The following is a 25,005-nucleotide window of genomic DNA, read 5'->3' as shown; positions in this document are numbered from 1 at the left end:
CCCTCAGGAATGGAAGTAACAGAGCAGTGAGAGCCTACTGACACAAAAGATACAGTAAAGTCAGGAAGGTGCAGAGCAAGTTAGCTGATACACCTAGTGAATTAAAAGCAGCCAGACAGTCATGTGTGAAGCAGAGTGCAGGTGTGATCAGTGGAGTGTGAGGTGATGGCACAGTACCTGCACATGTATCTATAAGATGACACTGGGATGTCAGCCTGCCAGCCCTCCAGTTCCTTCTTGCAAGCCTACAGCCTGTTGCCTGTCTGTCCTACTGATTACAGCAGCTAGCAGGGGAGGAGGGGCGGGAGCAGCAGGGAGAGATCCTTTAAGCCTTCTCAGCTGCAGCTGTTCCCATGGACAATACATATGTCCCTTACAATACTTTACTTATTGCAATTATCACTTATCTCCACTGCAGTATAGAAATAATCCTATGCACGATGCTTTTACATACTGCACTGCTACCCCAGATCTGACCATTACAAAGGCATAATTAATAATGCAGTGGACAGACTGTTGATATGCAAAAATGCATACACCGAAGGCAACCAATCAGACTTTAACTTAAAAAAAAGTAAGTCCAGCAGTGCTGGGTGCACACATAACAGAGCGTGCATTTTCTGTCATGTGCGGGGTTTTTTGTATGAGTTTTTTTAATGCGTTTTCACTGCGTTTGTGTAAGTGTTTTTTTTCCCGCAGATGCATATTTCGAAGGTTTTGTGTGCGTTTTTATGTGTTTGCATTTCGCATATACAAAACGCATATGCGCTTTGTAAGCATTTTTCAAATTGTGTTTCATGCTAATCACGAGGAAGACAACAGGAAGCGGAAAAACATCAGAAAACATTTAAAAAAACAAACAAAAACGCATGAAAAACGCATACCATTGCGTTCCCATTGACTTTCATTATGTGTGTTTTTTTAATGCGTTTTTTTGAATATTATAGGGAACCTTAACAGACAAGGATATGGATGTTTCCTTTTAAACAATACCAGTTGTTTGGCAGTCCTGCTGATCTCTTTGACTGCAATAGTGGCTGAATCACACACCTGAAACAAGCATGCAGCTAATCCAGTCTGACTTTAGTCAGAGCACCTGATCTGCATGCTTCTTCAGGGGCTGTGGCTAAAAGTATTGACGTAGGATCAGCAGGAGAGTCAGGCAACTGGTATTATTTTTACAAGGAAAAATCCATAGCCTTCTCAGTTTAGGTTCCCTTTAAGCAACAAAACCTGAATTTTTAAAATAGCATGTATGAGAACGCTTATGCAATTTTTCCTGCGGCCCATAGACTTCCATTACCGGGAAAAACGCAGCGTTAGCGTTTCTGCTAAGTGTGCATCTAGCCTGAAAAGGACCGCTGTAGGAAAAGTTTGACTTCTTCCTATCTGAATCACTGATTCTGGTGCTTTTGAGGGCCCTATAAAACTACCAGTATGTTAGCCTATGAGCCAGTACACATGTACACAGTGGAGGGGAGGAGGAGGGGCACAGGCTATAGCCCACTGCAGCACTTTTAGCCACGCTTTGCAATATTCCAAAAGCGCTACTTTAATTAAAGTTAAAAGAACTGAGCCCACAGAGATTGTGATTTGCTAAATCGCCATCGTGGTACAATTCCTGCACGATTTTCACTCCAGAATCACTGAGTTTTAAGTTGCAAAAATAGTGTTTTGAAAGCGGTTTTCACAAGTAAGGCGTACAGCCTTACATAGTTAAAAGAATGCTACTTGTGTCCAGATTATGACAATCGTTATCACATACATGGGTACAGGCCTTGGCGCTATGCAGGGTAAAGATAGCCATATATTAATCAATTCGGTACTTATCCGTTAGCCGGGCGCATCCGGCAGGTGGCGCTAATTACTATTCCCCCTCCAGGCCGACATGGATAGTAGGGAAAGATGTAACTCTGGTGGAGTTTTGTCGCCACCTAGAGGATGCGCCCGGCTAACGGATAAGTACCATCAATTCTTGTGTCTCCATTCTCTGGAACGAAAATTGAACAGTAGTCAATTCTTTTATGACCAACCGATATTTATATCCTGTCCAGTCGAGTAAATTGGTCAATTCAACCAGATATCAGGCAATTTCCATCGATTGATCCGGAACATAATCATAACTCTATTTGATAAAATGATTGAATCGAATGGTTGACCCTACAGGAAACGCAACTAATGTATGGACATCTTAAGGCTTTTGAGATTGCCTGGTTTCTCAGCCACAGACAACCTGCTGACCACCAATCGCAAACACCTAGAAAACCACTTCCCAGCCACTGGCAAACCATCGGTACAAACTAGTACTACAGCCACTCCAGTATCAGCAGCAAAATAAGCTTACAATTCCTTCTCAATTCAATTAATTCTCCTAAGTGATATTTTCAAACTTGTCAAAATACCATTTAAACCACCAGAAAGCAAGAAAATACTCAAAATAATTTTGATAGTACTTTTTCACCTACTTTTTGGTATCTTTTTCAATTGAAAAGTGCAGAAAATTTTTTATTTAAATACAAGTTGAAAAATTATCTCCTAGGAGAAAACTCGGTACTTATCCGTTAGCCGGGCGCATCCGGCAGGTGGCGACAAAACTCCACCAGAGTTACATCTTTCCCTACTATCCATGTCGGCCTGGAGGGGGAATAGTAATTAGCGCCACCTGCCCGAAGGCGCCCGGCTAACGGATAAGTACCGAAAACTCAGGCCATGGATCCATATGCAATTAACTTTTTCTCTTTGGTGAGATTTTTAAACTTGTCAATTTTTAGGCCACCAGAAAGCAAGAAAATGCTCAAAATAAGTTTGATGTTACTTTTCCACTAACATTCAGTTAAAAAGGGCTGGAAAGCTATTTTGGTACTTTTCCGTTAGCCACTAGGTGGCGATAATTACTATTCCCCCTCCAGGCCGCCATGGATAGTAGGGAAAGATGTAATTCTGGTGTATTATTGCCACCTAGTGGATGCGCCCCGGCTAACGGAAAAGTACCGCTATTTTAAATAGAAGATAAAAAATTATCTCAAAGGAGATAACTCAGGTGAAAAAGCTAATTGTATATGGGCCATGGTGTTAAAAATCTGTTCCTAAAAGTCATTTACAATATCTCACAGATCATCAGCTATCAGCTGGTGTGCTCAAACTGACAAAACTTCTACTTGCCATTACTTTCCTGCACACAGTGGCTGGCATGGCAATTGCTGCAGAGTAATGATGTGCAGAAAATTTGATAAAAACGCAATTTTTACCTTCACAGGAGCCAGGTCTTTGCAAGTTCAGACTTTTAAAATTCCAGATCCTGTGGAACGACAAATTTTATGTTCAACACTACTGCAGATGGAAGAGACGTTAGGAGATCCCTGCCCTGCCAGCACCCTTGCAGACAAATAAGGACCCCATCAACACTGAAATGTCAACATTTTGCAGTAGTGTTCCTTTAAAGCCAAGTTCCAGGAAAATAATTATGTGACTAATCCCTCCTGTCCACCTCAACTAAGGCCTCTTTTCCACAGACTGTTGAACTGTGCGGGCAACAAGAAGTTGCCAGGCTGCATTGAGCAGTTACCAGGCAGCAGTGAGCAGTTAGTAAGTGGAAAAGAAGCCTTAGGCCTCTTTTCCATGGACTGTTGATAGGCAGTGAAATGCCTCTCAAACTCTCACAACTGCTTGCTGCTGCCTGGTAACGGCTTGCTGAGCATACAATTCAACTGTTCGTGGAAAAGAGGCCTAACCTAACACTGTATTTCTCACTCCCAATCCCCCTTCCCCCATATTCACCTATAGAGGTATCCAAATTTTCTGTCACATGACTCCACCATCTGGGCAGGTACCAAAATCCTCAGAGCCACTTCACCCATCCCATACACAGTCTCAGCAACACCTGCCTGAAAACACAGTGTTGATCTAAGGCCTCTTTTCCACGAACTGTTGAGCTGTGTGCTCAGCAAGCAGTTGCCAGGCAGCAGTGAGCAGTTACCAGGCAGCAGCAAGCAGTTGTGAGAGTTTGAGAGGCATTTCACTGCCTGTAAACAGTTCGTGGAAAAGAGGCCTAACTTCACTGCTAAAAATGGTCAGTAAGATGCAAATAATTCTGAATTGCATGCACATTTAATGCAAATGGTATGCAACTTGAAACTGGACTACATTCACTCTCTGCTTACATTCACTCTGTGGGTACTCACCTTGGGTGGGGGAAGCCTCTGGAACCTATTGAGGCTTCCCCGTCCTCCTCGGTCCCACGGCGGCGGTGATAAAGCTCCCCGACCAGCGGGGATGTAAATATTTATCTTCCCGCTCCAGCGCAGTATCAGCTCTCCGCTTGAAGATAGGCGGAAATAGCCAATCGCTGTCGGGCTGCTCTACTGCGCAGGCGCAAGTCACCTGTGCAGTAGAGCGGACCCGACCGAGATCGGCTATTTCCGCCTATCTCCGTGCTGAGAGCCGCAACAGCGCCCCCCGCTGGAGCCAGGAAAGATAACTAAATTAGCGCTTGTCAGGCTTGTCAAGGGAGGATTCCGGGACACTTCGGGGGAGCCAGCGCTGGACTGCCTGCAGCTACAGGGCTGGGGGATGCCTCATTGGGACCCTGAGGCTTCTCCCTCCCAAGGTGAGTACCCCCCAGGGGAACTTTTTTTTTTTTACAGGTTCTCTTTAAACGGATTGTTCCAATTTGAAGCTGCATACAGTTTGCATGAAAAGTACATGCAAGTTGGAATTACTGTATCTGCATCTCCGTGACCATCTAAATATTGCATATCATCTACTGTGTTATGCCTGCAACTAGTAAACTAGAGATGGTCAATGAGATGCTAGTTATTCTCATTTAATGCAGGGTAATGCAAATTATGTATGCAAATACATGCAGCTTGAAAGTGGACCAATGGAATCCACTTCGGCTTCATTCAATTGGTTTTCAAGCTGTATAAATTTGCATACAAAATTTACATTATAGTGCATTAAAGAGAACCTGAAGAGAGTAAAATTATTGAAAATAAACACATGACGTAACTGCAAATGAATATTACATACTAACCTCACCGTCAGTTCCTCTCAGAAGCACACCATTTTCTTCTTACAGTGATCCCTTCCAGTTCTGACAATATTTTGTCAGAACTAAATTATACCAGTTGCTGTCGGTTATATATCAGCCACTGTCAGTTACAACTGAATGTGCAAGGTAATGTCCATGTTTCCCTATGACTTAAGTGAGTGATATTACAGTTTAACTGTGTGCTGACTAGGAGCTGGGGTAAGGGCCATTTTCAAAATAGCGGACGGTGAATTTCCTTGATCACAGTGGACAAACAGGACGCAGGAGAGGAGAACGAGATTGAGGCGAAGACTACACTGGAGGTAAGTATGACCTGTGTATGGTTAGTTTGACTTTTTATTTTCAGTTCAGGTTCTCTTTAAGGCCTCTTTTCCATGGGCATGTGAGGGCTCGTTTCCACTATAGCGAATCCGCATGCAGGCACCGCATGCGGATTTGCATAGGCAATACAAGTGGATGGGATTGTTTCCACTTGTGCGTCGTGCGGGTGCGTTTTGGCGTGCGGGGGAAATCTGCACGGCAGAGCCATCAGATTTCGCGTGCAGCAGGAATGCGGGCGAATCGCCCGCAATGCTTTTAATAGGGAAATCGCATGCGGCTTTGTCATGCGGATTTCCCCGCGATTTCGCATGTAATGCTATGGAGCTTTACACAGGCAGTGACATGGTTAAATTCGCCTGGCTCCTTGCCATGCGAAATTGCGGGGAAATCCGCATGCGTAAACGCATCCGCATGCGATTTCGTCCGTGGTGGAATCCAGGCGATTCCGCACCGCAACAGTGGAAACGAGCCCTGAGAGTTTGAGAGGCATTTCGCTGCCTATCAACAGTCCGTGGAAAAGAGGCATCAGCGCTAGTGATTTGTTTTCAAAATATTTTACTGTGGTAATTTGAAAAAGCTCTTGCTAATGTAATGCTATAGGGGATTTTTATAAAATCACATTGCTCAAGTGGGATCCCACCCATAGCATTATATTAGCAAGAGCTAATCCTAGTGGGTTTCTGGCCTTAGGCCTCTTTTCCACGGATAGTTGATAAGCAGTGAAATGCCTCTCAAACGCTCACAACCAGTGGTGTTCCTACCATTGGTCGCAAAGGGGCGTGGCGCCCCGAGTGACTGACAGCCAAGGGGGTGTCGCCACAACCCCCTTAGTTGCAGTTTTGCAGAGCAGGAGGGGAAAAGCAGCGCTAGAAGGAGGGGTGACAGGGACAGCGACGGGGAGGGGGGACATATCCCCCCCCCTCCCTCACATGGGTCCCCTCCTTCTGCCTCTCTTCCCCTCCAAAATGACAGCGGGAGCAGCAAACAGGCAGCGCGGGCGGGCAATACTCACTTCACTTCCGCGTTCCAGCTGCTGGAACGCTGCATCGCCGTCACGTGCCTCTTCTGTGCCAAATGATGGTGACGTAGCGTTCCAGCGGCTGATACGCGGAAGTGAAGTGAGTATTCTCCGCCCACCCTGCCTGTTTGCTTCCCGCTGCCCCTGCTGTCATTTTGGAGGGAAAAAGAGGCAGAAGGAGGGGACCCAGGTGAGGGGGGGGGGATATGTCCCCCCTCTCTGCCGCTGTCCCTGTCACCCCTCCTTCTAGCTACACTGGGGGGCCACTATACTAGCTACACTGGGGGGCCACTATACTAGCTACACTGGGGGGCCACTATACTAGCTACACTGGGGGGCCACTATACTAGCTACACTGGGGGCCACTATACTACCTACACTGGGGGCAGCTATACAGGGGCCACTATACTAGCTACACTGGGGGGGGGGGGGGGGCACTATACTAGCTACACTGGGGGGGGGCACTATACTAGCTACACTGGGGGGGCCACTATACTAGCTACACTGGGGGCAGCTATACGGGGGTCACTATACTAGCTGCACTGGAGGCCACTTTACTAGCTACCTTAGGGCCACTATACTAGCTACACTGGGGGGGGGGGGGGGGCACTATACTAGCTACAATGGGGGCCACTATACTACCTATACTGGGGGCAGCTATACGGGGGGACACTATACTAGCTACACTGGGGGCCACTATACTAGCTACACTGGGGGCAACTTTGCTAGCTACACTGGGGCCACTATAGTAGCTAAACTGGGGGCCACTATACTACCTAAACTGGGGGCCACTATACTAGCTCCACTGGGGGCAGCTATACTACTTACACTGGGGGACCACTATACTACCTATCTTGGGGGTAGCTATACTGGGGGCCACTATACTAGCTACACTGGGGGCAGCAGCACTACCTACATTGGGGGCAGCAGCTATGCTGCCTATCCTGGGGGCAACTATATTGGGGCAACTATACTACCTTCACTGGGGGCAAATAACTACCTATACTGGGGGCAACTGTGCTAGCTACCTATACTGGGGGCAACTTTATTACATATACTGGGGCAACAGTATTACCTATATAGGGGGCACCTATACCTGGCATTACCCGCCATGGCACGCTTAGTATGCCAAACTCACTCCTTTACTTTCTTTGGTAGGGGGAGGGGGGGTGTCTTATAATACCCAGCATCAGGTGTCAAATGCCCTAGGTACACCACTGCTCACAACTTCTCATTGCTGCCTAGTAACTGCTTGCTGCTGCCAGATAACTGCTCACTGCTGCCTGGCAACTGCTTGCTGAGCACACCGTTCAACTGTCCGTGAAAAAGAGGTGTAACTCTGAATTATTTGACCATCACTTAGGCCTCTTTTCTACGGACTGTTGATAGGTAGTGAAATGCCAAACTCTCACAACTGCTTGCTGCTGTCTGGTAACTGCTTGCTGCTGCCACCTGGTAACTGCTCAATGCTGCCTGGTAGCTACTTGCTGAGCACACCGTTCAACTGTCCGTGGAGAAGAGGTCTTACTACTACTACTCCCAGAACTTGATATTAAGGCCTCTTTTCCACGGACTGCTGCACTGTGTGCTCAGCAATAAGTTACCAGGCAGCAGTGAGCAGTTGTGAGAGTTTGAGAGGCATTTCACTGCCTATCAACAGTCTGTGGAAAAGAGGCCTCAATGTAGAGAGACAAAAATAGGCACCTGCTAATTAGTAGTCGCTGTTTGCATAGGGGTTGATCAATTTTGTCCTGGGGAGGGGGGGGGGGGGGGTCATAAGGTAAGGTGCATTAAATGTAAAGATATTCTACTACCGCCATGATGATGATGTTATCCATTCAGTCGTATTCAACTCTTGGTGATTCTATGGGTTAGCTGTCTCCATGCTGTCAGATCTTGTAGCATTTCTGCGAATTGCCTTAACCCTCCTGGCGGTAAGCCCGAGCACAGCTATGCTCGGGCTATGCCGCGCAGGAGGATTTTTTAGGCCCTGCTGGGCCGATTTGCACAAATTTTTTTTTTTATTACACGCAGCTAGCACTTTGCTAGCTGCGTGCAGTGCCCGATCGCCGCCGCTACCCGACACGCAATGCGCCCCCCCCCGACCCAATTGCGCAGCCTGGCCAATCAGTTCCAGGCAGCGCTGAGGGGTGGATCAGGACTCCCTTTGACGTCACGACGGGGGAAGCCCTAATGGAAATCCTGTTTAGAACGGGATTTCCTGATGGGCCTGATCGCCGGAGGAGATTGGAGAGGGTAGGGGGATGCCGCAGCTCAGCGGCTGTCATGTAGCTAGCGCTAGGCTAGCTACATGTTTTTAAAAAAAAAAATTGTGCTGCGCTGCCCCCTGGCGGTTTTCATTGACCGCCAGGAGGGTTAAACTCAATCCTATGTCAGCTTTGATGGTGTCAAGCCTACGCATTCTCTGGCTGCCTTGTCGCCTTTTGCCACTAATCAGTCCTAGCATTAGGTCTTTCTCTAAGGAATTTGATCACATCACGTGGCCGAAATATGTGAGTATGAGTCTGGTGATCTTGCTTTACAGTGACATGTCTGGTCTTATACGTTCCAGTACTTCTTTGTTAGTCAGCCTTGCTGTCCATGGAATGCGAAGCAACCGTCACCAGCACCACAACTCAAAGGAGTCCATTTGTCTTCTATCTGCTTTTCTTAGGGTCCCACTTTGGCAGCCATACATGGTTATGGGGAAAACGATGGCATGAACCAGTCTACATTTAGTCGTAATGCTAAGGTCTTTGCTTTTCCATACTTGGTTCATGCTTACCATTGCAATTCTGCCGAGGGTTATCCGACGTTTTATTTCATGCCTATAATCATCATGCACAAATTAGCCTGCAACAATTTTAAAATGTACGCAATGAATATGGAGGCTTTCATATTTTTTACTTTTAACCACTTCCCGACCGCCCACTACACAGGGGCGGCGGGGAAGTGGAGCCCTGCAGGACGGCCTCACCCACAGAGGCGGCGGTCCATTTAAGGGCATGGGCGGAGCGATCGCGTCATCCGTGACGCGATCCTCCGCCGGCGCCTGTCACCGCTCGCTCGCCGCAACATCCCGCCGGCTATACGGAAGCGCCGGCGGGATGTTAACCCCGCGATCGCCGCATACAAAGTGTATAATACACTTTGTAATGTTTACAAAGTGTATTATACAGGCTGCCTCCTGCCCTGGTGGTCCCAGTGTCCGAGGGACCACCAGGGCAGGCTGCAGCCACCCTAGTCTGCACCCAAGCACACTGATTTCTCCCTCCCCTGCCCCAGATCGCCCACAGCACCCATCAGACCCCCCCCTGCCCACCCCCCAGACCCCTGTTTGCACCCAATCACCCCCCTAATCACCCATCAATCACTCCCTGTCACTATCTGTCAACGCTATTTTTTTTTTATCCCCCCCCCCTGCTCCCTGCCCCCTCCTGATCACCCCCACCCCTCAGATTCTCCCCAGACCCCCCCCCCAGACCACCACCCCCTGTTTACTGTATGCATCTATCCCCCTGATCACCTGTCAATCACCTGTCAATCACCCGTCAATCACCCGTCAATCACCCCCTGTCACTGCCACCCATCAATCAGCCCCTAACCTGCCCCTTGCGGGCAATCTGATCACCCCCCCACACCAATAGATCGCCCACAGATCCGACATCAGATCACCTCCCAAATCCATTGTTTACATCTATTCTCTCCTCTAAACACCCACTAATTACCCATCAATCACCCATCAATCACCCCCTATCACCACCTGTCACTGTTACCTATCAGATCAGACCCTAATCTGCCCCTTGCGGGCACCCAATCACCTGCCTACACGCTCAGATTGCCCTCAGACCCCCCCTTATCAATTCGCCAGTGCATTAATTACATCTGTTCTTCCCTGTAATAACCCACTGATCACCTGTCAATCACCTGCCAATCACCTATCACCCATCAATCACCCCCTGTCACTGCCACCCATCAATCAGCCCCTAACCTGCCCCTTGCGGGCAATCTGATCACCCACCCACACCATTAGATCGCCCGCAAACCCGCCGTCAGATTACCTCCCAAATGTATCGTTTACATCTGTTATCTTCTCTAAACACCCACTAATTACCCATCAATCACCCATCAATCACCCCCTATCACCACGTGTCACTTTTACCTATCAGATCAGACCCTAATCTGCCCCTTGCGGGCACCCAATCACCCGCCCACACGCTCAGATTGCCCTCTGACCCCCCCCCCCTTATCAATTCGCCAGTGCATTAATTACATCTGTCCTTCCCTGTAATAACCCACTGATCACCTGTCAATCACCTGCCAATCACCTATCACCCATCAATCACCCCCTGTCACTGCCACCCAACAATCAGCCCCTAACCTGCCCCTTGCGGGCAAACTGATCACCCACCCACACCAATAGATCGCCCGCAGATCCGACATCAGATCACCACCCAAGCGCAGTGTTTCCATCTATTCTCTCCTCTAAACACCCACTAATTACCCATCAATCACCCCCTATCACCACCTGTCACTGTTACCCATCAGATCAGACCCTAATCTGCCCCTTGCGGGCACCCAATCGCCCGCCTACAATCTCAGATTGCCCTCAGACCCCCCCTTATCAATTCGCCAGTGCAATATTTACATCTGTTCTCCCCTGTAATAACCCACTGATTACCTGTCAATCACCTATCAATCACCCATCAATCACCCCCTGTCACTGACACCCATCAATCACCCGCTGTCACTGACACCCATCAATCAGCCCCTAACCTGCCCCTTGTGGGCAAACTGATCACCCACCCACACCAATAGATCGCCCGCAGATCCGACAACAGATCACCACCCAAGCGCAGTGTTTCCATCTATTCTCTACCCTAAACACCCACTAATTACCCATCAATCACCCCCTGTCACTGCTACCTATCAGATTAGACCCCTATCTGCCCCTAGGGCACTCAATCACCCGCCCACACCCTCAGAATGCCCTCAGACCCCAGCCCTGATCACCTCGCCAGTGCATTGCTTGCATCTATTCTCCCCTCTAATCACACCTTGAGACACCCATCAATCACCTCCTGTCACCCCCTAGCACACCTACCCATCAGATCAGGCCCCAATTTGCCCCATGTGGGCTCCTGATCACTCGGCCAAACCCTCAGACCCCCTTCCGATCACCTCCCCAGTGCATTGATTGCATCTATTTTCCCCTCTAACCACCCCCTGAGACACCCATCAATCACCTCCTGTCACCCCCCTAGCACTCCTATCCATCAGATCAGGCCCAATACAACCTGTCATCTAAAAGGCCACCCTGCTTATGACCGGTTCCACAAAATTCACCCCCTCATAGACCACCTGTCATCAAAATTTGCAGATGCTTATACCCCTGAACAGTCATTTTGAGACATTTGGTTTCCAGACTACTCACGGTTTTGGGCCTGTAAAATGCCAGGGCGGTATAGGAACCCCACAAGTGACCCCATTTTAGAAAAAAAAGACACCCCAAGGTATTATGTTAGGTGTATGACGAGTTCATAGAAGATTTTATTTTTTGTCAAAAGTTAGCGGAAAATAATTTTTATTGGTTTTTTTTCACAAAGTGTCATTTTTCACTAACTTGTGACAAAAAATAAAATCTTCTATGAACTTGCCATACACCTAACGGAATACCTTGGGGTGTCTTCTTTCTAAAATGGGGTCACTTGTGGGGTTCCTATACTGCCCTGGCATTTTAGGGGCCCTAAACCGCGAGGAGTAGTCTAGAAAACAAATGCTTCAAAATGACCTGTGAATAGGACGTTGGGCCCCTTAGCGCACCTAGGCTGCAAAAAAGTGTCACACATGTGGTACCGCCGTACTCAGGAAAAGTAGTATAATGTGTTTTGGGGTGTATTTTTACACATACCCATGCTGGGTGGGAGAAATTTCTATGTAAATGGACAATTGTGTGTAAAAAAATCAAACAATTGTCATTTACAGAGATATTTCTCCCACTTAGCATGGGTATGTGTAAAAATACACCCCAAAACGCATTATACTACTTCTCCTGAGTACAGCGGTACCACATGTGTGGCACTTTTTTACACCCTAAGTACGCTAAGGGGCCCAAAGTCCAATGAGTACCTTTAGGATTTCACAGGTCATTTTGCGACATTTGGTTTCAAGACTACTCCTCACGGTTTAGGGCCCCTAAAATGCCAGGGCAGTATAGGAACCCCACAAATGACCCCATTCTAGAAAGAAGACACCCAAAGGTATTCCGTACGGAGTATGGTGAGTTCATAGATGATTTTATTTTTTGTCACAAGTTAGCGGAAAATGACACTTTGTGAAAAAAAACTATTAAAATCAATTTCCGCTAACTTGTGACAAAAAAATAAAAACTTCTATGAACTCACCATACTCCTAACGGAATACCTTGGGATGTCTTCTTTCTAAAATGGGGTCATTAGTGGGGTTCCTATACTGCCCTGGCATTTTAGGGGCCCTAAACCGTGAGGAGTAGTCTTGAAACAAAAATGACCTGTGAAATCCTAAAGGTACTCATTGGACTTTATGCCCCTTAGTGCAGTTAGGGTGCAAAAAAGTGCCACACATGTGGTATCGCCGTACTCGGGAGAAGTAGTACAATGTGTTTTGAGGTGTATTTTTACACATACCCATGCTGGGTGGGAGAAATACCTCTGTAAATGACAATCTTTTGATTTTTTTACACACAATTGTCCATTTACAGAGGTATTTCTCCCACCCAGCATGGGTATGTGTAAAAATACACCTCAAAACACATTGTACTGCTTCTCCCGAGTATGGCGATACCACATGTGTGGCACTTTTTTGCACCCTAACTGCGCTAAAGGGCCCAAAGTCCAATGAGTACCTTTAGGATTTCACAGGTCATTTTGAGAAATTTCGTTTTAAGACTACTCCTCACGGTTTAGGGCCCCTAAAATGCCAGGGCAGTATAGGAACCCCACAAATGACCCCATTTTAGAAAGAAGACACCCCAAGGTATTCCGTTAGGAGTATGGTGAGTTCATAGAAGTTTTTATTTTTTGTCACAAGTTAGCGGAAATTGATTTTAATTGTGTTTTTTCACAAAGTGTCATTTTCCGCTAACTTGTGACAAAAAATAAAATCTTCTATGAACTCGCCATACTACTAACGGAATACCTTGGGGTGTCTTCTTTCTAAAATGGGGTCATTTGTGGGGTTCCTATACTGCCCTGGCATTTTAGGGGCCCTAAACCGTGAGGAGTAGTCTTGAAACGAAATTTCTCAAAATGACCTGTGAAATCTTAAAGGTACTCATTGGACTTTGGGCCCTTTAGCGCAGTTAGGGTGCAAAAAAGTGCCACACATGTGGTATCGCCATACTCAGGAGAAGTAGTATAATGTGTTTTGTGGTGTATTTTTACACATACCCATGCTGAGTGGGAGAAATATCTCTGTAAATGGACAATTGTGTGTAAAAAAAATTAACAAATTGTCATTTACAGAGATATTTCTCCCACCCAGCATGGGTATGTGTAAAAATACACCCCAAAACACATTATACTACTTCTCCTGAGTATGGCAATACCACATGTGTGGCACTTTTTTGCAGCCTAACTGCGCTAAGGGGTCCAAAGTCCAATGAGCACCTTTAGGCTTTACAGGGGTGCTTACAATTTAGCACCCCCCAAAATGTCAGGACAGTAAACACACCCCACAAATGATCTCATTTTGGTAAGTAGACCCTTCAAGGTATTCAGAGAGGGGCATGGTGAGTCCTTGGCAGATTTCATTGTTTTTTGTCGCAAGTTAGAAGAAATGGAAACTTTTTTTTTTTTTTTTTTTCTCACAAAGTGTCATTTTCCGCTTACTTGTGACAAAAAATAATATCTTCTATGAACTCACTATGCCTCTCAGTGAATACTTTGGGATGTCTTCTTTCCAAAATGGGGTCATTTGGGGGGTATTTATACTATCCTGGAATTCTAGCCCCTCATGAAACATGACAGGGGGTCAGAAAAGTCAGAGATGCTTGAAAATGGGAAAATTCACTTTTTGCACCATAGTTTGTAAACGCTATAACTTTTACCCAAACCAATAAATATACACTGAATGGGTTTTTTTTAATCAAAAACATGTTTGTCCACATTTTTCGCGCTGCATGTATACAGAAATTTTACTTTATTTGAAAAATGTCAGCACAGAAAGTTAAAAAAATCATTTTTTTGCCAAAATTCATGTCTTTTTTGATGAATATAATAAAAAGTAAAAATCGCAGGAGCAATCAAATAGCCCCAAAAGAAAGCTGTATTAGTGACAAGAAAAGGAGCCAAAATTCATTTAGGTCGTAGGTTGTATGAGCGAGCAATAAACCGTGAAAGCTGCAGTGGTCTGAATGGAAAAAAAGTGGCCGGTCCTTAAGGGGTAGAAAGCCCTAGGTCCTCAAGTGGTTAAACAATGCAAATTGCCTGGCTGACCATGTTACCCTTAACCCCAGAACAAGCATGTAGTTCAGATGTTTTATTGAAACTTCACAGTATTTGCTGCAGGTGTGTGATTCAGACACTACTGATGCATAGCAGATCAGCAGGATGCCAGATATCTGGTATTGATTAAAAGGAGATGTACAGTATCCATATCCCTCTCACAGGTGCATAACACTTCCTTTCCAACTATAGTACTTCCTCTCCTTTTTAACAGTTTTAAACTGTTCCTTTTTGGGCGCCCTAACCCACCAGTTTTTTCTTGTGTGCCAGTAGTAAAGGTGGTGACCAGCAGGCTCATTATGTATCAAACTAAATGTATGAATTACATGTTGAATATCAATCCTTTTTTGATCTATCTTCTTTTTTTTAACTTCTCACTTTGCAATGTATTGATTTATTTTGTTACTCCTACTGATATTTTTCAGTAACGTTCCTCTTTAACATATTTGCAAGAAAGGAGGATGGAGAGATTGTGGTCCAAAAAAAGAACATTGGGAGCTTTAGAGATAACTGGGTTTCCATGGGCAACAACACACTTTTTTCTTTTTTCCTGTAGAATTATTAAAGCTTGGTGAAGAGAGTATGTTATGTCAGGCATTCTGGGTAAAACACTATGAAGGGAATGCAGAATAAGTTCATACTTGTTGTACGTGCTGAAGCGGACCATCCCCCATACTATACAAAACAAAGATGTGGCTAGTGTTTCCAGACTTCCCTTTTTTTGGTCAATGGTGAATGTATCAGACATGCATGTTTCTGCTCCGCGGTACAATCCATGCTGTATGCACTTTTCATAGCTATTCAGTTAAAGGGGAAGCTTAATAAGCCTCAGTGATTCCTCTTCCTGGCAATTTCTGCCCAGCTCAAGCTGTCCTCTTCCCCCCCCATATTGAACAATTGGGCTTCGCTTCAGCACATAAGGCATACAGAAGGTAATGTTACACATGGCTGCATTATTCTGAATTATTCTGCATTGCTGAAAACATTCAACTCATCCTGATCAGCTCCCTGTACTGCAGATGTGAAGTATGAAAAAAATATACAGCAGAGGTCCCCCAAGAGGAGGCTTTAGGACCTGTTCAGCTCTTCGTGTCCACATCAGTGTATCAGCAGGGAGATCCATTCTACTACTGCAGTCTCCATGATGTAAAATAGTTACCGGTTTTCCAGTTTCACTGACAGATTGCCATAAATGTAGGTCACTGCTAAACAAGCTTTTTTTGTAAAATAATGTTAGTAAAATTATTATCTGCTATAGCAGAGCAAAGTATCTGTACAGAACACAGCTACCGAATTGTAGCCTGAGGAGTTGTGTCCCCAATCCCTTTGGGTGACAACTGTGATGAATAAAATTGCATATCGCCCCCCCGATGACGCACATCGATTGCGCCATCAGTGGACGTGACATTCTCGCTTAAAAATGACAATCAGAATGTTTTTCTCCCTTTCTCTTCCCCCCCCCCCCCCCCCCCCCCCTCTGACAGCATTGCAGAGTACAGTAACCTTCCCCCATATCCTGTGTCAGGTAAGCAAGGAATGTCACACGTGGCCCGACCTCCCGGGGAGAGCCATTTGCTGCACAGCTCATGTCCCAGAAACTAGATCCAACCAGTAAGATAAGAGATTCCCTCCAAACTCGTAGACTCAAACAAAGGAAACTTTCATGTATTTGTATTTCAAAATAGGCTTGTCACAGAAAGACAAAAATTACATTTTCAGATACCCATAAGCCAGTTCTGTAATTCCACCGCATTACAATTTTTCAACTGTCAGGAGTCAGTAGGGAAACTGCTTTATTCAGCCTACGTAGAGCGAATGCGATAGAATAGGCATGTGTAGCCCCATTGATACAGGGTCGCAGGCCGCTTATGAATATAGCCTCGGATTTGCGATGTGCCAATCTGGGGCGGAGTCACACAGATAATAAACATTTTCTTGCTCTGAGTCTGGGGGCGGCAACCTGCTGATTAGAAGGTAACCCCGCCTTAAACACACCTACTTTCCAGGTAGTGACAGCCCAAAACTCAGGTCCTATAAAAGTGGGGCGGGAACAAACCTGCCCAGTTCTCCCAAATTCCATCGACCAGGAAAGTCCATGCATGCGTTCAAGGAGAACCGACACATGCGGTGTTCAAGGACTCTTAACATTAATGCCTACTTTTAAACCGGACTCTGTTTCTACTGCTCAGCCGTAACTAAGTAAGAACTTTCCGATTTTATTCCTTTTATTTTTAAGCTTTGTGTGTATATGTTAATTGGTGTATATAACTGTATGTAATGCATTTTTGTTATTAAACGTTTTAAAAATCGTTTAGCGGGTATGACCTGTTGCTGAACATACACAATCGTACCTATTCTGAAACCGCTACCCTGTGTTTAATAGAAGTGTACATTTATAACCCATATGCGTGAATCCGGCTCAGATGTTCAGATCTGACCCAGATTCCTGCATACTGCAAAGGGCTAACAGAGCGTTCTCAAAGTATTAGCATAATTACAGTAGCGGGCTGTGTAACCCACTTGGTGGCAAATCTTTGAATTGTAGGTGTGTGGTGAATCATTTGGCGTCCGAACGCTCCCTCCATTAGTCAGTTCATCAAACTGCGAAGTCAGGTTTACGCTTCGTGATGGGCAAAATGACAGTGTGAGAGGATTTCTGATTCTGATCGATTGACCCGCCCGCAGACCGGCCTTGCAGTCTGTGACAACAACCATTGAAGGTTACGCAGCTTTCATAAGCCTTGTACACATGCTAGAGAGTTCTTATCCACGGCAGCTAGTTGGGGTCGCACCTACTGAATATCTAGCATGTGTACTGTGAAGTCCCAAATCAACTGTCCACCTCCACTGGAGATCATTACTGTAACACACATGCTCACCAATACTTTAACAATTATGTCATTTTGAGAAGCAAGCCAATAGTCCTCGTTACTACTGTAAATTTGTATAAGGAATTCACCTGTTGATTGTTGTTGTTTCCGCCGAGACCCGGGCGGAATCCGACGCTTGTTCCCTGCTGATGATGCTGCTGGTGGCTTACAGGCCGCACATTCTGATAGGCGGAGGGCGCGTTCCCAGTACGCCCTCCGCAAAGGTAAATAATAGTCAGCTGACAGCAGTGTCAGCTGATCTTACAGCTGACACCTAGGGAAGGCCTTGCTGTGTGATTGGATGTGCGGAGTGTGGCCGGCCACTGATTGGATGATGTATTGTATTTAAACCTGCAGAGTGCTCCCAGTCATCGCCCGTGATAAGCATAGCTTTGGCTAGTTGCTGGGTGCGCACTCACTTGTTAATGTTAGGCGTGGAACCCACTACAAAATGCTATTGCTAATCACAATCGCTAGCGTTTTGTATGAGTGGTTTGTAAGCGATTTCATGAGCGTTTTCGGTAGTGATTTTTCAGTAATAAATTTGCCAGTGGTTGTGTAGCTATTAGCTTTTTTATTCTGATTGGTCCTTTCAATTAATTAAAATTTTTTGTTACAGTGTGTAGTAATGTAAAAGCGCTAGCAGCAGTTAGGCCAGCGTTTATATACTTTACATTGCAGAAACGCTAACCGCTGAAAATGCTGCATGTCCTGCGTTTTGCAACTTGGTAATCGCAATCGCTCCAGTGGAATTTGGCCTATCCATTAACATTAGCTGGGCGTTTAGGGAAATCGCTTGCTGTTTAAATTGCTCCCTAAACGCTCAGAAAATCGCTCTAGTGGGTTCCAGCCCTTACACTGGATATTGACCTTGGCTTGTATTTGACTACTCCTTATCTGTTGTGATTAACCTCTGCTTAATTCCCGGAAATCCTTGTCTGCTGCCTGAACTGACCTTGCCTGTTATTGGACACTCTTGCTTGCCGCCTGGACCGACCTCTGCTAGTTACTGGATACCCCTTGCTTGCTGCCTGGTCCGACCTTTGCCTGTTACTGGATACCTCGTGCATACTACCTGAACTGGACGATAAGTATAATCCTACTTTCCTTGTCAGTCATCTGAACAGTGTGCATGCAGTCTCATATAAACTCTATCACATACTACCTGGAGCATCTGGTACCTGTTGAATAATTTTGCATGCAGATTAATAGGAACTGTGTCATAACTTGCATCATCTATTACCTGTTGCATATCACTGCATGCAGACCTGCTTGAACTATCTCATAACCTGGACCATCCATTACTTGTTGAATAATTTAGCATGAAGACTTGTACTCATTACCTGAACTTTGCCTGTGGATTGCTTGCATTCGATATCTCTGCCACTACTGACAAACGATGCTGATTGCTTCATTCCTCTGAATCCAGGTAATAACCTTGTGTGATGCTGCTGAACTGTTGAACTGTGTTGTTACTAGCCTCATTAGGGCTCTAACAGGTTATTCCTCTCTACCTCAGTATGTATGCCTTGCACGTTAAGACTTGAGGGTGACCGTAGTCAGGAGACAAATAGCGTGTCCTGTTCATGCTTTTCTATAGGTGATGTGGGCTGGGCTCAGAGCCGCAGTAATAGATTGGGGCATAGAGACTGAGTGAGGACATAACCTGTCAAGACTTACACTTTGGTATGTGCTTTACAGTATTTTCTGGTGACACGCTGCCCACATTACAATTATTTTCTGGTGAAATGCTGCCCACATTACGATTATTTTTTGAGAAATGCTGCTCCCATTACGATTATTTTCTGGTGAAACATTGCTACACTACGATTATTTTCTGGTGAAACATTGCAGCATTACGATTATTTTCTGGTGAAACATTGCCGCATTATGATTTTCTGGTGAAACGCTGCCCATATTATGAATATTTTCTGGTGAAACATTGCCCCATTACGATTATTTTCTGGTGCAACATTGTCGCATTATGATTATTTTCATGGGGTGGCATCACGGGGGGTGGGGGACAAACAGGTTTTCTCGCCTGGAGTGACAAGATGGCTAGAGGCGCCCCTGACGCATATCGCCTTTCTGTCTCAGCACCTGGCTTTTCTATAGTGGTCAAGCTTTCATGACGGTTTCTCTCTCCCTGCGTTTGTCATAGAACAATTTACATTGTTGCACCATGGTAGAGCGGCAGTTCGTATCGGCAGGCAGTTGTATGTTGGTGACTCCCTGTATTTGGACTCTAAGATGTAGGGATTTTTTTCTCCCCACTTTTTGGGGAGAAAAAGTGTGTCTTATAGTCCACAAAATACGGTATTTTACATCAGTCCTGAAAGAGGAACAAGTGGGGATGAAAATGGGATTCGGTTCCTAAAGAGGGAGTGTCCCTTTGAAAAGGGACAGTTGGAAGCTATGCAATATTACTCAATAAAGCTTGGACTAAGACAGGTGTAATCATTACTGGACCGGGGAATACCGGTATTTCTTAGGACTCCAAAGTGGTCTGGGTCAAACATACCTGGTATTGTATTATAGCTTCAGAATTAAATCAGACCAGAATTTGTTTTACAGGATGTAAACCCTACAGCGTAGGATTGCTGAAATCTGTACAGTAGAGGTAGTAATCATGTCTCTCAGGTTAGTGTGGAACATCGTAAGTTCACATGCCAGCGCTTGCAATTTCGCAACAACTGTGAAGCCTCAACTTGCCCAAGAATGCTCTGCTGTACAAAACCAGATCACTGTCACGCTACAAAACAAGACCCTAGCTCAATATAATGCAGGATACTGATCTCCTGTCTATACTATAAATACAGCATCTGGGCACCCAGTCACTCAAGAGCGAAGATTAGGGGGGGTTAATTAAAATTATTACCATGTATTTATACAGTGGCGGAAACTTCTGCTTTTCAGATTATACAGTCATGTCATTAACTGTCCCTCGGAAGAGCTCACAATCTAATTCCTAACAGAGACCAATGTCTTATGTTCCTATTGCAGGCCAGTTTGGGAGGCACCAACTAAGTAAGCTGTATGTTTTCTGGATGTGAAAGGAAGCTGGAGTGTATGGAAGAAATGCACACAAGTGAAGGGTGAACATACCAACTCCATGAAGATACTGTCCTTGCCTAGATATAAACCTGGGGACCCTAGCATTGCAAGGTGAGAGTGCTATCTAATTTGCCACAGGATGTTCCAGGTTTATATTGATAGGCTTAGGGTTAGGCAGTTCTGGCAGGTAAGAGAAGGTTCAGGCGGGCATCTAAACCAGCAGCCTGGAATCTCCGGCAAATGCCTTTCTGCTAGAAACCAGGAAAGCATTTGGCAACCTCTGACGGCATTTGATGAATGCATTGCGTTTTGACCCTTGCAGAGGGACACGGAAGGGCCACGGTTAGCCGATCCTGCATGCTGCAGGTGGCATCCAGGATGAAATAAAGACGATGGGAAACGACAGGATCAAGCGCGGTGATTGCACAAAGGACAGTAACTGATCATACCGATGGCTGTCCATACAGCGCTTAGATAACCACACCCGTCATTTAAAGCCGTGCAGATGTCTGTGAACTGGCCTCCAAGGTTAGCACTAGACTTATAGTTAACGTTAAAGAGCAAACGAGGTGTGCACAATAGTAAATGTTAAGTCATTAACTTGTAATGTCAATAATAATTTGGCTGTCAAAAAAATATATTACCCACTCGCCCGAGAAATGGGTAGCTGAAACCTTGCATCCTGCCCATCACTGGCAACAAAGCAGATGTGGCAGCGTTGTAGTCACCCCCAGCTCTGTTGCTTGAGGAGAGGAGGAATTTTGCGCAATGTGGCTCAAGAGAAATGTCTGTAAGCTTCCAAAGCAAAGTCCCCAGGGTAGACTTTTGAAATACTTGTATGAGCTTCAGCGCTAATCTTGTAGGAACAGTACCTCTACCAAACATTTATCAAAGTGGATTATTACCGGCATGTGATAAGACCCAAATTTTGGTCTGTACATTTAATATATCCCCAACAGGCCAAGGCAATATTGTCCTCCTCCTCCTCCTTTGTTCTTAGGACCTTCAAATGCACCCAAATCAACCAGATTCCCAGGATCGTAGTATGCAATCAGTATTTGAAGCAATTTAAGTGCACAACATTTTGCAGTTCACCAGACACTTTATTTGCTCTTTTGAAGGGTGCATTTGAAGGTCCTAAGAGCAATGGAGGAGGAGGAGAATATTGCCTTGGCTTGGTGGCGACATATTAAATGTACAGAGCTTATAATTTTAGTCTTATCACACTCCGGAAAGCCTACACTTTGATGTATGTTTTGAGGTTCCTACAAGATTAACGCTGAAGTTCATACAACTGTTTGTGATTGTATCAGCCTTTTAAGTCTAATATGAGTACTGGTGAAGGACAGGCCAATATTGGTGGCCTCTCCTAATAGATCCACCAAGCTAGATCCCACTCTGCCAAACACGTTATTGTAGTCACCTCTGCGAGCTGTATCGGGACTCCTCTTCGTTATGCTCTCCCTCCCGTCTCCACAGAATGGGATGGCTCACCTGGACACTGATTGGGCATAGCCCCCTAAAGTAATCACAAAAGATCATGTTAGTGTAACGTTTACCCAAAATATGTACATAACTTAATCTTGCAGAATTGCATTAGAAGAGGTTTACTTCTTCACATCTGGCTTCATTTTCCCTGCACTGCAATAATCCATCAAACAGCAAAAGATTCCCTATAATACAGAATGAAATACCGCAAGAGGTAAAAAACCTTTTTGAATAGTCATGACTTTTTTTTTGATAAATTACAGAACTATTGCCGCATGTGGGAAAATCTTAATGAATATCTAAAAAAAAAACCTGTTTGTAGTGTACCCCATGTAAAAATTTTGACCGCACAGGTCTTAGTGAATTGAGCCCTATGACTACACTAAAGGCTAGTGATGCATCTGTACAGCCTCGGTGTCAAACTATCGCCTGAGGAATCGAGTACCTATCCCCCCTGAGTAACAGTACTTTAACATGTGTACCAGGATTTAGGCTTTTTAAATAAACGTATCTCTTATACACTGCACTTTTTTGGGGTACTATTTAATAAATGTGATTGCTACTATTCAGACAGTCTTTTGTGTCTGCTTTATGGAGGTAAGTCCACCACTTACTCCCAGCAAATTTTAAAGTTTTTATCCGCTTTTATCCTGCTGGCGCCTCTGTTTTCCTACTGCTATACCGTGTCCAACCCTGGTGGAGGGGTGATCTACCCCCTTTCGCATCTACAGAGAGCGACTTCTTATCCCTGAGTGAGGACAGGTCTAATCTCCTCATCTGCCTATACAGTGGTTGCCTTTGTGGTAACCCACATTTGTGAGTATAATTTTCTCACGATAACCTCTACTTCATTTATGCTTAACATACTACACTATATTGGGCTCTCGGTTTCTCTACACTGTATCTCTTATACAGTATAATCTCTTTATAGCAAACTCCATGGGATCGGGAAAAGTGGTTTACTATGTCAGAAATTGTCCTAGAAATGGTCCAGCGTGCCCTGGTACATTCTCTGCTGCAAATGAGAAACTCTGTCCTCCCACTGGAGGTACAGTACAAGCATCTGGTTGATGGTATTTTGGAATGGTCCAAAATACCATCAACCAGAATCCAGATTCTCATTGGAACCTACGAGGGAATTTAGAGGCTGTAATTGCTGCAAAACGAGGATCTACTAACTATTTCTTTTTTGTGGTCCCCAAATGTATGCACCTGCCTAATTTTGTTTAAATATTGCACACTTTCTGTACATCCAATAAACTTCATTTCCCTTCTCAAATATCACTGTGTGTGTCTCCTATATGATATATTTAACTGACATTTTTTATCGTAACAACCAACGATTTATACAGGAAAATCATGATGATTAACAAGGTTGCCCAAACTTTCGCATCTCACTCTATCTATCTATCTATCTATCTATCCCTCCCTCTCTATGTGCCTGCTGTGTATATTTCTTTCTATAAAGAGTCCCATTCTGCATAAACTAGTAAAAAATAAAGCAGACAGCTCAGAATGCTTCATTTTACATTGCAGTCTGTAGTAACACTCCACTTAACGAGAGCTCAGGCCAGGAGATAATCCCTCACACACTTTAGGGCTCGTTTCCACTCGGGCGAATCTGCATGCGTTTCCTGCATGCAGATTCGCTCAACCAATACAACAGGATGGCGCTGTTTCCACTTGTCAGGAATTCTGTGCGGCTCGCTATGCAGAAAAAATCTGCACAGCAGAGCCGTCAGAATTCGCACGCCGCACACGAATCGTCGGTAATGTAACTAAATAGGAAAACCGCAAGCTCTTTAGTCTTGCGGTTTTCCCGGCATTTCCGCGTGCGATTTCGTCTAAAAACCCATGTCAATGCTTGCCGGCATTGACATGGTTAAAATCGCATCGTTAAAACCGCGGGCGATTCCGCGTGAAAATCCGCATGGAAACGTCAACGAATCCGCAACCGCATGCGGATTCGTTGACGCGGTTTCCGCGAGCAAATCGCGCCGCTCAAGTGGAAACGTACCCTTACAGTTGTTATCACTTGCATTCCTTTTTGTGAATAAACATTCTGTCTTTAAGGCCTCTTTCACAGTGCAACGTTAAGGTCGCACATTAGAAAATGTTTCAACGCATACTAACGCACAGCAATACCAAGTCTGTGCGACATTCACAGTGCACACGTTGTAATGTGTAGCAATATTTAGAAAGTGCTGCATGCTGTGCGTTTAGCAATACATTTGCTGCGTTATGTGTGTTGCACATGCTCAGTAAGGTTGTTTTTATTTATTTTATTTTTTTTAAATGTAACGCATGTGCCGTTTTCATTCCATGAGTATGCAACGAAAACGGCGCACCAAGAGACGCAACGCTATGCAAAATAACGTCCAATTTTATAACCTACATGCGCTGCGTTAGGGGCACGTTGTGCGACTTTAACGTCACATCAAACGCAATGTCCCACTGTGAAAGAGGCCAAAAGGACAAATGTAGTGAGAGGTGGAGGCTGCCATATTTATTTCCTTTTAAACAATACCAGTTGCCTGGCTGTCCTGCTGGTCTATTTGGCTGCAGTAGTGTTTGAATAACACCAGAAACAAGCATGCAGCTAATCTTGTCAGATCTGACAATAATGTCAAACGCTTGATCTGCGGCATGCTTGTTCAGGGTCTGTGGCTAGATGTATTAAAGACAGATGATCAGCAGGACAACCAGGCAACTGGTATTGCA

The 25,005-nt window shown here is 45.1% G+C and overlaps 1 protein-coding gene across 5 annotated transcripts in view; it reads right to left on the bottom strand.

Annotated features, from left to right (window-relative positions):
- The window catches only part of ARHGAP40 (Rho GTPase activating protein 40), a 209,621-nt gene that overhangs the window by 164,319 nt on the left and 20,297 nt on the right, over window positions 1-25,005 (bottom strand). For 2 of the 5 annotated variants that reach the window (XM_068263556.1, XM_068263553.1), the window contains exon 1: window positions 178-266. Coding sequence is in view for 2 of the 5 variants with exons in the window: in XM_068263553.1 (XP_068119654.1) it covers window positions 178-185 (8 nt within the window). In the remaining 3 variants the exon portion in view is untranslated. Of the gene's footprint in view, window positions 1-177; window positions 267-3,248; window positions 3,299-22,219; window positions 22,316-25,005 lie in introns of those variants that run through there. The other 3 variants (XM_068263552.1, XM_068263555.1, XM_068263557.1) reach the window with 3 other exon arrangements.

The sequence above is a fragment of the Hyperolius riggenbachi genome, chromosome 12 (genome assembly GCF_040937935.1).
Source record: "Hyperolius riggenbachi isolate aHypRig1 chromosome 12, aHypRig1.pri, whole genome shotgun sequence".
NCBI classification, from domain to species: domain Eukaryota; kingdom Metazoa; phylum Chordata; class Amphibia; order Anura; family Hyperoliidae; genus Hyperolius; species Hyperolius riggenbachi.
Note: the sequence above shows the minus strand (reverse complement) of the source record. Positions and strands in the feature narration are given on the sequence as shown.